The 14624-nt window shown below is 44.7% G+C and overlaps 1 protein-coding gene across 1 annotated transcript in view; it reads right to left on the reverse strand.

The window, feature by feature from the left end:
- Positions 1–14624, reverse strand: part of LOC311121949 (uncharacterized protein) — a gene marked incomplete at its 5' end in the record, with an annotated part of 33224 nt that continues 18600 nt past the window's right edge. The window contains 5 exons of the mRNA XM_084196378.1: positions 1–1617; positions 2686–2764; positions 2999–3102; positions 5099–5312; positions 10855–10929. Of these exons, the coding sequence (XP_084052504.1) occupies positions 885–1617; positions 2686–2764; positions 2999–3102; positions 5099–5312; positions 10855–10929 (1205 nt within the window). The remainder of the gene's footprint in view (positions 1618–2685; positions 2765–2998; positions 3103–5098; positions 5313–10854; positions 10930–14624) is intronic.

Genomic DNA, 14624 nt, shown 5'->3' on the forward strand with positions numbered 1-14624 from the left:
ATTTTTCATTGATTATGATTTGTACTACATTGGTACATGGCACAGGGCTAACGTTAGTCAGTTTCAGTGTAGGCAATTTATTTCTAGAAAAAAACATAGCATAATACTTTCTCCTCAGATAAAAAAAAAAAAATACATTTGAATGAAATAGTTACAACCAAATTAATTAAAGTGGCATACAATGTGCATAAGATATGTCTGGTAAACTCAAGTCTAATGGAAATTTCGAGCATGGCTCCATTGCCTTTGCTTCAAGCAAATAATAGCTGCTTGTAGAGCAGATTTAGGTCTCTAAAGCTTCAGTTCTCATGACAACACACAAGCCTACTGACTACTATTCAGTATTCACTACTACATGTCTACGCCCCAAATGGCACACTATGCCCTACATACATACTGCATTACCTTTGACCTGGGCACTGGTTAAAAAATAAATAAAGTGCACTAGATAGGGAACAGGGGTTCTGGTCTAAAGTAGTGCACTATATAGGGAATAGGGCTCTGGTCTAAAGTAGTGCACTATATAGGGAATAGGGCTCTGGTCTAAAGTAGTGCACTAGATAGGGAATAGGGTGCCATTTGGGACGTCTGGCTGACTATTGTTGCATACCAACCAAACCCCTCACTTATTCTGTCTTGTAACCATAGCAGCACTAATCAGTGATCAGGAGAGAGGGAGGAAGGGAGAACGGGAGAAAGGGAGGAAGGGAAGTGGGTGAGAATTGGCTATGGCTTTTCTTTCCTTTTCTCTCTATTCTCTTCCCCCTTTTCTCCTCCTCTTTTCACCCCACTCCGCCTGTTTCTCTTGATCCCTGTTCATCTTTTCCTCTCTCTATGTTTCTAATTTGTCTGTCTGTCTGTCTGTGTCTGTCTATCCATGTGCGTCACCAGGGTCTGGTGCTCCTATACTCCTGCCTGACCCACTGGGCTGTGTTACAGCATCTCTCTCCCACCGTCCACGACCACCCTCCTCTACCTCTGTCCCTCTCAGCCCCCGATGGTCCCTTCTCAACCATCTCCAGGGGCCCTCCTGCTACTACCCAGGACCTTCCTCCTCTACCCATGTCCCTCTCAACCACCTCCAGGGGCCCTCCTGCTACTACCCAGGAACTTCCTCCTCTACCTCTGTCCCTCTCAACCATCTCCAGGGGCCCTCCTGCTACTACCCAGGAACTTCCTCCTCTACCTCTGTCCCTCTCAGCCCCCGATGGTCCCTTCTCAACCATCTCCAGGGGCCCTCCTGCTACTACCCAGGAACTTCCTCCTCTACCTCTGTCCCTCTCAGCCTCCGATGGTCCCTTCTCAACCATCTCCAGGGGCCCTCCTGCTACTACCCAGGAACTTCCTCCTCTACCTCTGTCCCTCTCAACCACCTCCAGGGGCCCTCCTGCTACTACCCAGGACCTTCCTCCTCTACCCATGTCCCTCTCAGCCTCCGATGGTCCCTTCTCAACCATCTCCAGGGGCCCTCCTCCTTCTCCTCCACCCCTCCCTGGCCAGGGCTCTCCCCCTACCCCCACCCGGAGCCCCTTCACCAGCACCCTGGTCTCCGTTTCGGCCTGTCTGTCTGGTTCTCTGGTGGTCATCATGGTGGTCTGGGCGCTGTGCGGCGCCTTCCTGGATAGGGGCAGAGGTGGGAGAGACACAGTGAGCTCCAAAAGTATTGGGACAGTGACACATTGTTTGTTGTTTTGGCTCTATACTCCTTTGGATTATAGCGTTGTCTTCCCTCTTTCCTCTCTCCATCACTCCTCCCCTCTCTCCTCCATCATGCCTCTGCTTCTTCTCTACGTCCCTCCCTCTCAACCTGTCCAGGTCCCTGCCTATACAGTGAGCTCCAAAAGTATTGGGACAATGACATTATGTGTTGTTGTTTTGGCTCTGTACTCCAGCCCTTTGGATGACTGAGGTAAAAGTGTAGACTGTCAGCTTCAATTTGAGGGTATTTTCATCCATATCGGGTTAACCGTTTAGAGATTACAGCACTTTTTGTACATAGTCCCGCCATTTTAGGGGACCAAAGGTATTGGGACAAATTCACTTAAGTGTATTAAAGTAGTAAAGTGGAGTATTTGTAGAGTCACAAGCTTGATGTAGTCATTGCGTGCTAAGAAATATGGGACCAAATACTAAACTTTGTACTACTTTAATACACAACAGAATTTGTCCCAATACATTTGGTCCCCTAAAATGGCGGGACTATGTACAAAAAGTGCTGTAATCTCTAAACGGTTAACCCGATATGGATGAAAATACCCTCAAATTGAAGCTGACAGTCTACACTTTTACCTCATAGTCATCCAAAGGGCTGGAGTACAGAGCCAAAACAACAACAAAAAATGTAATTGTCCCAATACTTTTGGAGCTCACTGTATAGGCAGGGACCTGGACAGGTTGAGAGGGAGGGACGTAGAGAAGAAGAGGCATGATGGAGGAGAGAGGGGAGGAGTGATGGAGAGAGGAAAGAGGGAAGACAACTCGTTTGTGTGCCGGAGAGGGAGAAGAAAAGGTCATTGTCAAAACACAGGTCTTCTGTAATTCAAGGTTATACGTCATGTCTGCATTTGTTTCCGACACTATTCAATGCCTTTCCAATCCCCTACATGCATTTATGATGCATACGGTCTCCTGAGAGTGTGTCTATGTGAGTTAGGACTCCTTGGTGGCGTGTGGGGAATGTCAAACCTGTCTGTGTCTCTGTGTCCCAGTGGCTCTGTCTGTCCTCCTATGTCAGTCTCTCTGTCTCGCAACACTGGTCTCAAACCTGAGGAGGCACACAGCACTAACAGGTCAGAGGTCAGACAGGACTACACAGTACATCCATGGGCATGCTGGGTAATGTTGTCTGTCCCAAATGGCATCCTATTCCCTATGTAGTGCACTACTTTTAAGCGGGGTCCATAGGGAATAGGGTGCCATTTGGGACACATCCGTAGTCCTTACAGGTGTGTTGTTACGGTGTACTACACATGTCCCGTAGCCAATCAGATCTGGTTACCTGGCAGTTTTAAGGTGTTCTGCTGTGTCTCCAACAACAGCCCAAAGCCCCGGGTGTTGATGTGGCGGCTGTAGAGGTTGCCCCTGGCAACTAGGCCCTGTTGGCTACCACGGCGATGGAACAAGGAAGGTGGAGAGGATAGGAAGAACAAGGGAATGGGAAAAAAAGACAAGGGGACAGGAGAGAATAGGGCACGGAGAAAGGTAGGGAGAGAGACGGAAACAGTGGCGATAGTATAGGGCCAAGGAAAAGGACCAAGAGAAGAAAAGCAACATAATTCAACATAAGAAAAACACAAAATGAAAACATAATTAGCAAAACAAAAGGTATAAGTGAATGCTTGACAAATCATACAGACAATAACAAAAGAAAATGCCAATAATCATGTGATGCCAAAAGAGAGATCCTTAGAGTCATGGGGGAGGAGTTAGTGGAACTAGTAGGGCCTGATGGGAAAACATGTTCTGGTCAAATTCTAGACAATGTTTCCTATTGGGGTCAAGTATTTTATTTAACAAATATTATTGTGAGAATTTTTTAAAATTAATAAATAAACGTGTTATGCTGTATAATGAATATGACTACAAAAGTCATTATTTTAGTGGCCTCATACACTGTTAATGAGAGTAGTGTAGGTTAAAGGACAAACTATTAGTGAAAAACAAGCTGTAAAATGGTGTACCAGGTGAACAGAAAGCAATCTCACTTTTCTAGTTTTGTTTGGAGATAGTTTTAATGGCTTCGTCTAGAAAACGGCAGGCAAAAGTTACAGGCAGCATCATAATTCCCTCAATGGGACGACCAGCACACTAGGAAAAGTTGAAAAAGTTCTAACCGACATTGGAAGCCATGTTCGTTCTGTTTTGTTCTTCTCAGTTTCGTAGTAAATTAATAATTGAAATAATACTAAACTCCCTGGCCATGACAGACAGACAGGTAGGTTGCTTCCTGATTCTCCGTCCTTCTCTCTAAGTGTGCACTTATACACTTTCTGTTATGGATCCAAAAGCCTTGGATTGGTGTAAACATTGGGTGGGGGGTAGTTTCCACCATTGTTAAATCCATGGCGGGAAGTGTGCAAGTACACACTTCAAGAAAAGGGTGGAGAACTGGGATGCAGCCGTAGGCTAGCTAACAGGCTAAAAACGACAGTCCTTCCTTTTAAAAGGAGGAAACAGTGGTGGGAGGAGTCAAAAGGTGGTCAATTGAAGCTGAGCTGTGATCGGTTAAGGGAACTGTCCTCATGTTAAGAGGGAAGAGCAGGAGTCAGAGCCAGGAGGATGTGAGGAAGGAGGATTAGATTATTGAATTTGTGAGAGTGGAGAAATTAAATAAAAAGGGGGTGGTGAGAGAACGGTAGAGAACAAGAGAAAGAGAGAAACAATGTTTAGAAAGAGAGGCCACAACGAGAGCAGCGCTGGTCACACAGGACAGTTAGGTAGGAGAGAGAGGAGAGAGAGCAGGAGCGAAGGAGGCACTTTACCCAGGGTCTATCCCAAATAGCACCCTATTCCCTATATAATATAAAGGGAAGTGTGAGCCATTTGGGACTCAGCCACAGTGCTCTGAGGCTGGATCTTTGAATGGAACAATAATCTTAATGAGAGGAACGCTGTGTCCCACTGCCAAGCCTTCCAAACCTGGCAGAGACACAGACAGGCCCTCAGCGTAGAGTACACACTGCCATTCAGATTTACTGGTCCTCTGTAGCTCAGCTGGTAGAGCACGGCGCTTGCAACGCCAGGGTAGTGGGTTCGATCCCCGGGACCACCCATATGTAAACATTTATGCACACATGACTGTAAGTCGCTTTGGATAAAAGCGTCTGCTAAATGGTATATTATTATTATTATTATTATTATTATTATATTATTAACACTCTCCCATAATACTGGATTAGGTTAGATAGAGTTTTCAGGAAAGTAGTAGAAGCAGGGTTGCACATTTCACAGAAACGTTCCCAAAATTCCCATGTTGGATGATTCCAAGATGGAGGATTCCCTCTGTTTATTCCCTCCCGAGTCTGGGAGTCAGGAATCACTCCAACCGAGATTCCTGGAAAACCAGGGAATTGTGGGACCTATTCCCGGAATACCATACCTGGTGCGCTTTGCCCTGTAGTTGAGGCTGTTGATGAGTGGGGGGTGGGGGGTCGGGCCCCTGTAGCCCCCAGGGGCAGGGGCCAGGGCCGGGTCGGGGCGCTGGCGGGCCCTGCTTGGGGAGCACGGGGAGGATACCGACAATGGGGGAGAGAGGGGAGGAGCCGCGGGGCGACACAAAGGCCAGGGGAGAGCCTTCTGCTCCTCTCGCACAGCTGGAGGGGGAGAGGGAGGGAGAAACAATACCATGAGGGGGAGACGGGGCCAATACCATGAGGGGGAGGGAGAGATAATACCATGAGGGAGAGGAGAGCGGGAGAGATAATACCATGAGGGAGAGGAGAGAAGGGAGAGATAATACCATAGGGGGAGAGGGGGAGATATTACCAGAGGGGAGAGGGGGAGATATTACCATGAGGGAGAGGGGGTCACACAGAGATGACTGTCAAACAGAGTACCACTGCTACTACATTACTCAGAATCTAACAAGCTGACCTCAGTACAGTGCATCATCACTAGGCTGACTAGTGTCTCTGACAGACATTCATAAACATGGCTAGCTAAAGCAAGATTTGTCTCCTGTAGCTCAGTTGGTAGAGCATGGCGCTTGCAACACCAGGGTTGTGGGTTCGATTCTCACGGGGGGCCAGTATGAAAAAATGTATGCACTCACTAACTGTAAGTCGCTCTGGATAAGAGCGTCTGCTAAATGACGTAAATGTAAAATTTGATTATGGCTAAGAGAATATCATTGCTCTAGATTTGTATTTTTTGAAGGCTTTGAAGTATTCATATACATTGGTTATATACAGTGCCTTGCAAAAGTATTCATCCCCCTTGGCGTTTTTCCTACTTTGTTGCATTACAACCTGTAATTTAAATTGATTTTTATTTGGATTTCATGTAATGGACATACACAAAATAGTCCAAATTGGTGAAGTGAAATTAAAAAAATTGCTTGTTTCCAGAAATTCAAAAAAATAAATAAGGGAAAAGTGGTGCGTGCATATGTATTCACCCCCTTTGCTATGAAGCCCCTAAATAAGATCTGGTGCAACCAATTACCTTCAGAAGTCACATAATTAGTTAAAGTCCACCTGTGTGCAATCTAAATGTCACATGATCTGTCACATGATCTCAGTATATATACACCTGTTCTGAAAGGCCCCAGAGTCTGCAACACCACTAAGCAAGGGGCACCACCAAGCAAGCGGCACCATGAAGACCAAGGAGCTCTCCAAACAGGTCAGGGACAAAGTTGTAGAGAAGTACAGATCAGGGTTTGGTTATAAAAAAATATCAGAAACTTTGAACATCCCACGGAGCACCATTAAATCCATTATTAAAAATGGAAAGAATATGGCACCACAACAAACCTGCCAAGAGAGGGCCGCCCACCAAAACTCACGGCCCAGGCAAGGAGGGCATTAATCAGAGACAATAAAGAGACCGAAGATAACCCTGAAGGAGCTGCAAAGCTCCACAGCGGAGATTGGAGTATCTGTCCATAGGACCACTTTAAGCCGTACACTCCACAGAGCTGGGCTTTATGGAAGATGGCCAGAAAAAAACCATTCCTTAAAGAAAAGAATAAGCAAACACGTTTGGTGTTCGCCAAAAGGCATGTGGGAGACTCCCAAACATATGGAAGAAGGTACTCTGGTCAGATGAGACTAAAATTGAGCTTTTTGACCATCAAGGAAAACGCTATGTCTGGCGCAAACCCAACACCTCTCATCACCCTGAGAACACCATCCCCACAGTGAAGCATGGTGGTGGCAGCATCATGCTGTGGGGATGTTTTTCATCAGCAGGGACTGGAAAACTGGTCAGAATTGAAGGAATGACGGATGTCGCTAAATACAGGGAAATTATTGAGGGAAACCTCTTTCAGGGTGAATAGTTATGCACACTCAAGTTCTGTTTTTTTGTCTTATTTCTTGTTTGTTTCACAAAAAAAAGTATTTTGCATCTTCGAAGTGGTAGGCATGTTGTGTAAATCAAATGATACAAACCCCCCCCAAAAAATCCATTTTAATTCCAGGTTGTAAGGCAACAAAATAGGAAAAATGCCAAGGGGGGGTGAATACTTTCACAAGCCACTGTAAACTCTATCCAACTATGTTAACACTTCACTGAGGCCAGAAGACAAATCAAGCAACTGCAGAGACATGATGAGATCTGACTGGACAGAGGTCCCGTCAGTGGCACATCCCTAATGTTTACAAAGATGTTTTTACATTACATTACATTTTAGTCATTTAGCAGACGCTCTTATCCAGAGCGACTTACAGGAGCAATTAGGGTTAAGTGCCTTGCTCAAGGGCACATTTACGTCATTTAGCAGACGCTCTTATCCAGAGCGACTCACCAATTGGTGCGTTCACCCTATAGCCAGTGGGATGACCACTTTACAATTTTTTTGGGGGGGGGGGGGGGGGTAGAAGGATTACTTTATCCTATCCCAGGTATTCCTTAAAGAGGTGGGGTTTCAAATGCCTCCGGAAGGTGGTGAGTGACTCCGCTGTCCTGGCGTCGTGAGGGAGCTTGTTCCACCATTGGGGTGCCAGAGCAGCGAACAGTTTTGACTGGGCTGAGCAGGAACTATGCTTCCGCAGAGGAAGGGGAGCCAGCAGGCCAGAGGTGGATGAACGCAATGCCCTCGTTTGGGTGTAGGGACTGATCAGAGCCCGAAGGTACAGAGGTGCCGTTCCCCTCACTGCTCCATAGGCAAGCACCATGGTCTTGTAGCGGATGCGAGCTTCAACTGGAAGCCAGTGGAGTGTGCGGAGGAGGGGGGTGACGTGAGAGAACTTGTTCTCAATGCTTACCCTGGTGAATGTCTCAATGGCTTTTCTGACTAAAACGTACCTAACCAGGCAGAATAGATGCCACACAAATGCCGCTGAATGCCAACTGCCTCTGTTTACAATGGCTGCAATGAAGTGGGAAATATCCCTACAACTAATTATGTTTAGTCCAGAGAAAATACAATGTATTCTAATTATGCTGGCATACAATTTCATGACTGTGCATTTTTAGTACAATGTAAATTATGTAACGCTGCTACAGAAAGTATGTGGACACCCCTTCAAATTAGTGCCTATTTTTAGCCACACCCGTTGCTGACAGGTGTATAAAAATCGATCACACAGCCATGCAATCTCCATAGACAAACATTGGCAGTAGAATGGCCTTACTGAAGAGCTCAGTGACTTTCAACGTGGCACCGTCAACGTGACGTAGCGCGTAAAAATCGTCTGTCCTCGGTTGCAATACTCACTACCGAGTTCCAAACTGCCTCCGGAAGCAACATCAGGACAAGAACTGTTCGTCGGGAACTTCATGAAATGGGAATCCGTGGCCGGGCAGCCAGATACAAGCCTAAGATCACCACGCGCAATGCCAAGTGTCGGCTGGAGTGGTGTAAAGCTCACCGCCATTGGACTCTGGAGCAATGGAAATGCGTTCTCTGGAGGGATGAATCACGCTTCACCATCTGGCAGTCCAACAGTCAAATCTGGGTTTGGCGGATGCCAGCAGAGCGTTACCTGCCCGAATGCACAGTACCAACTGTAAAGTTTGGTAGAGAAGGAAAATTGGTCTGGGGCTGTTTTTCATGGTTCAGGCTAGGCACCTTAGCTCCATTGAAGGGAAATCTTAACGGTACAGCATACAATGACATTCTAGATGATTCTGTGCTTCCAACTTTGTGGCAACAGTTTGGGGAAGGCCTTTCCCTGTATCGGCATGACAATGCCCCCGTGCACAAAGCGAAGTCCATACAGAAATGGTTTGTCGAGATCGGTGTAGAAGAACTTGACTGGCTTGCACAGAGCCCTGATCTCAACTCCATCGACCAGCTTTGGGATGAATTGGTACACCGACTGCAAGCAAGGCCTAATCGCCCAACATCAGTGCCCGACCTTACTAATGCTTGTGGCAAGTCCACGCAGCAATGTTCCAACATCTAGTGGAAAGCCTTCCCAGAAGAGTGGAGGCTGTTATAGCAGCAAAGGGGGGGACCAACTCCATATTAATGCGCATGATTTTAGAATGAGATGTTTGGCGAGCAGGTGTCCACATACTTCTAGTCATGTAGTGTATATTCCAGCTACAGTTTATGATGTACAGTCGTGGTCAAAAGTTTTGAGAATGACACAAGTATTGGTCTTCACGAACTTTGCTGCTTCAGTGCTTTTAATTTTTTTTGTCAGATGTTACTATGGTATACTGAAGTATAATTACAAGCATTCCATAAGCGTCAAAGGCTTTTATTGACAATTACATTAAGTTTATGCAAAGAGTCAATATTTGCAGTGTTGACCCTTCTTTTTCAAGACCTCTGCAATCCGCCCTGGTATGTTGTCAATTAACTTCTGGGCCACATCCTGACTGATGGCAGCCCATTCTTGCATAATCAATGCTTGGAGTTTGTCAGAATTTGTGGGTTTTTGTTTGTCCACCCACCTCTTTTTTTTTTTTTTTTTTTTTGTCATTTAGCAGACGCTCTTATCCAGAGCGATTTACAGGAGAAGTTGCTCTCGGAGGATGTGTTGGTACCATTCTTTATTCATGGCTGTGTTCTTAGGCAAAATTGTGAGTGAGCCCACTCCCTTGGCTGAGAAGCAACCCCACACATGAATGGTCTCAGGATGCTTTACTGTTGGCATGACGCAGGACTGATGGTAGTGCTCACCTTTGTCTTCTCCGGACAAGCTTTTTTCCAGATGCCCCAAACAATCGGAAAGGGGATTCATCAGAGAAAATAACATTACCCCAGTCTTCAGCAGTCCAATCCCTGTACCTTTTGCAGAACATCAGTCTGTCCCTGATGTTTTTCCTGGAGAGAATTGGCTTCCTCGCTGCCCTTCTTGACACCAGGCCATCCTCCAAAAGTCTTTGCCTCACTGTGTGTGCAGATGCACTCACACCTGCCTGCTGCCATTCCTGAGCAAGCTCTGCACTGGTGGTGCCCCGATCCCGCAGCTGAATCAACTTTAGGAGACGGTCCTGGCGCTTGCTGGACTTTTATGGGCGCCCTGAAGCCTTCTTCACAACAATTGAACCTCTCTCCTTGAAGTTCTTGATGATCCGATAAATGGTTGATTTAGGTGCAATCTTACTAGCAGCAATATCCTTGCCTGTGAAGCCCTTTTTGTGCAAAGCAATAATGACGGCACGTGTTTCCTTGCAGGTAACCATGGTTAACAGAGGAAGAACAATGATTTCAAGCACCACCCTCCTTTTAAAGCTTCCAGTCTGTTATTCTAACTCAATCAGCATGACAGAGTGATCTCCCGCCTTGTCCTCGTCAACACTCTCACATGTGTTAATGAGAGAATCACTGACATGATGTCAGCTGGTCCTTTTGTGGAAGGGCTGAAATGCAGTGGAAATGTTTTTTTGGGATTAAGTTCATTTTCATGGCAAAGAGGGACTTCGCAATTAATTGCAATTCATCTGATCACTCTTCATAACATTCTGGAGTATATGCAAATTGCCATCATAAAAACTGAGGCAGAAGACTTTGTGAAAATTAATATTTGGGTCATTCTCAAAACCTTTGACCACGACTGTACTGTACATGGGCTGGTTTCCTGGACACAGGTTAAACCTAGTCCTGGACTAAGATTTCAATGAAGAATCTCCATTAAACATGTGTTTAATCCAGGACTACCCTTAATCTGGGTCTGGGAAACTGGCCCATTAGGGGTTAGCCTCTTTTTGTTCTGTCCAAGTTCAACGGTGGCTCACCTTCTCTCTCCGTTAGCGAGTAGGGCTTGATCTCTCCGTCCGGCTTTTTTGGGGGAACCTTTCTCAACTGCGCCACTGTTGAAGAATACAGTCAGCAATGGGGAAAACATTATGGCAACCTTATAGCAACATTATGGCATGCCTGGGTACAAAGTGAGAGGACTTTAACATGCCGTCTTACCTTCATACAAACAAACACACTACTGAGAACACTGCAACCTACTGGATGTACACTATACATACCATATGTCACATAATCCTGAGTAAATGTCTTTGTCCAAGAGCATTATTGTGGACATTTTGATGAGACATTGAATGGTAGTAGATAGAGCCATCTATACAAACAGGTAGAGCCATCTATACAAACAGGTAGAGCCATCTATACAAACAGGTAGAGACATCTATACAAACAGGTAGAGACATCTATACAGTACCAGTCAAAAGTTTGGACACACCTACTCCTTAATTTTTACTAATTTCTACATTATAGAATAATAGTGAAGACATCAAAACTATGAAATAACACATATGGAATCATGTACTAACTAAAAAAAAGTGTTAAACAAATCAAAATATATTTTAGATTTTAGATTCTTCAAAGTAGCCACCCTTTGCCTTGATGACAGCTTTGCACACTCTTGGCATTCTCTCAACCAGGTTCATGAGGAATGCTTTTCCAACAGTCTTGAAGGAGTTCCCACATATGCTGAGCACTTGTTGGCTGCTTTTCCTTCACCCTGCCGTCCGACTCATCCCAAACCATCTCAATTGGTTAGAGGTCGGGTGATTGGGGAGGCCAGGCCATCTGATGCAGCACTCCATCACTCTCCTTGGACAAATAGCCCTTACACAGCCTGGAGGTGTGTTTTGGGTCATTGTCCTGTTGAAAAACAAATGACAATCCCACTAAGCCCAAACCAGATGGGATGGCATATCACTGCAGAATGCTGTAGTAGCCATGATGGTTAAGTGTGCCTTGAATTCAAAATAAATCACAGACAGTGTCACCAGCAAAGCACCCCCACACCATAACATCTCCTCCTCCATGCTTTACGGTGGGAAATACACATGCGGAGATCATCTGTTCACCTACTCTGCGTCTCACAAAGACACGGCGGTTGGAACCAAAAAATCTCAAATTTGGACTCATCAGACCAAATGAAAGATTTCCACCAGTCTAATGTCCATTGCTCATGTTTCTTGGCTCAAGCAAGTCTCTTCTTCTTATTGGTGTCCTTTAGTAGTGGTTTCTTTGCAGCAATTCGACCATGAAGGCCTGATTCACAGTCCCCTCTGAACAGTTGATGTTGAGATGTGTCTGTTACTTGAACACTGTGAAGCATTTATTTGGGCTGCAATTTCTGAGGCCGGTAACTCTAATGAACTTATCATCTGCAGCAGAGGAAACTCTGGGTCTTCATTTCCTGTGGCGGTCTTCATGAGAGCCAGTTTTATCATAGCGCTTGATGGTTTTTGCGACTGCACTTGAACAAACTTGAAAAGTTCTTGAAATGTTCCGGATTGACTGACCACGTCTTAAAGTAATGATGGACTGTCGTTTCCCTTTGCTTATTTGAGCTGTTCTTGCCATAATATGGACTTGATCTTTTACCAAATAGGGCTATCTTCTGTATACCACCCCTATCTTGTCACAACACAACTGATTGGCTCAAACGCATTAAGAAGGAAAGAAATACCACAAATTAACTTTTAAGGAGGCACACCTGTTAATTGAAATGCATTCCAGGTGACCTCATGAAGCTGGTTGAGAGAATGCCAAGAGTGTACAAAGCTGTCATCAAGGCAAAGGGTGGCTACTTTGAAGAATCTCAAATGTAAAATATATTTTGATTTGTTTAACACTTTTTTGGTTACTACATGACGCCATATGTGTTATTTCATAGTTTTGATGTCTTCACTATTATTCTACAATGTAGAAAACAATAAAAAATAAAGAAAAAGCCTGGAATTAGTAGGTGTTTCCAAACTTTTGACTGGTACTGTACAAACATATCTCTACTTGTCTCATATCTGTGTATATGGATCTGGTAGTGGGTGGGACTACAAACAGGTCTATTATTATCAGTGGTGTGAGGAAGGCAGCCTGGGACATTGTTAGGGGTGGTGTATCTATCTGATCTTAGGGTAACCATAGCAGCCTGGTACCTGGGAGACTAGATCCAATATATGAGCATATATCTACAGTATATTGGTCAGATATATTGTAGATTGTGTCATATATTGGACCCAGCTGGGAGAGAAGCAGGGTAATGATACAAAGAAAACAAAGAAGAGAGAGAGAAAAGAAAGAAGAGAGAGAAGAGAGAGAGAGAGAAAAGAGAAAGAGAAAGAGAGAGAAAGAGAAAGCGAGAGAGGAGAAACAGGGGTCCTGAGATCAACAAAGGGACAGAGCAGCTAAACGAGAAAGGAACGGGGGAGTGGATGCGAGGAAAGAGGATGAAAAATAATAAAAAAGAAAGAGATTGAGAGTTCCTTACAAAAAGCCGTACATTCCCTGATCCGTCAGAGAGGGAGGCGAGCCTGTGAAAGTTTGGTGAAACAAAAGCCGCGTTTGGAAACCGGAATAACAGAAAATCAACTCGTGAGTAGTGCACTTCAAAAGAACAGCACTTTCCAGGTTTAGTGACTCTCGAAAAATGTACATTATACTGGAGGAGGGTGCAAATGGGGAATTGGGATTTTATTGGTAGCCTACTTGTGTTCGTTTAATGAAAATTACAATATAGTACTTCCAAAAAGTAGCTTTTTAGCTTATCTCATACTATGGAGTGCAGATTGACATGCTTCTGGGGACTGAACACGGTGCTTGTCTTGGCAATGTGTCTCTACAGACAGTATTATCAAATCACAACAAACATGCCGCTACATATTTGGGTATGGTATGACACCTTTGAGTGGTTTAAGGCCAAATACATGCATTGACAGGATGACGTAACATCGATCGATCCATCTATCTTAGTATCTACAGTATCTATCTTTCCATCTACAGTGCCTTCATAAAGTATTCATATCCCTTGACTTTTTCCACATTTTGTTGTTACAGCCTGAATTCAAAATTGATTAAATATTTTTTTTTTCTCACCCATCTACACACAATACCCCATAATGACAAAGTGAAAACATGTTTTTAGACATTTTAGCAAATGAAATACATAAATATCTAATTTACATAAGTATTCACACCCTGTTGCTATGACACTCCAAATTGAGCTCAGGTGCATCCAATTTCCTTTAATCATCCTTGAGATGTCACTACAACTTGATTGGAGTCCACCTGTGGCCAATTCAATTGTTTGGACATGATTTAGAAAGAAACACGCCTGTCTATATAAAGGTCCCACAGTTGACAGTGCATGTCAGAGCAGAAACTATACCATGAAGTCAAAGGAACTGTCTGTAGATCTCAGATATAGAATTGTGATGAGGCATATGTGGGGAAGGGTATGAAACAATTTCTAGAGTGTTTAAAGTTTCCAGGAGACCAGTGGTCTCCATCACTGGGAAATTGAAAAAAAATATGGAACTACCCAGACTGCCTAGAGCTGGCCGTCCGACCAAACTAAGCAACCGGGCAAGAAGGACCTTGGTCAGGGAGGTGACCAAGAACCCAATGACCACTCTGACAGAACGACAGAGTTCATTGGCTGAGATGGGAGAACCTGCTGGAAGGACAACATTCTCTACAGCACTTCACCAATCTGGGCTTTATGGGAGCCACTACTGAGAAAAAGGCACATGACAGCACGCCT

Source organism: Coregonus lavaretus (assembly GCF_964263955.1).
Source record: "Coregonus lavaretus genome assembly, contig: HAP1_SCAFFOLD_1887, whole genome shotgun sequence".
Classification (NCBI taxonomy): Eukaryota; Metazoa; Chordata; class Actinopteri; order Salmoniformes; family Salmonidae; genus Coregonus; species Coregonus lavaretus.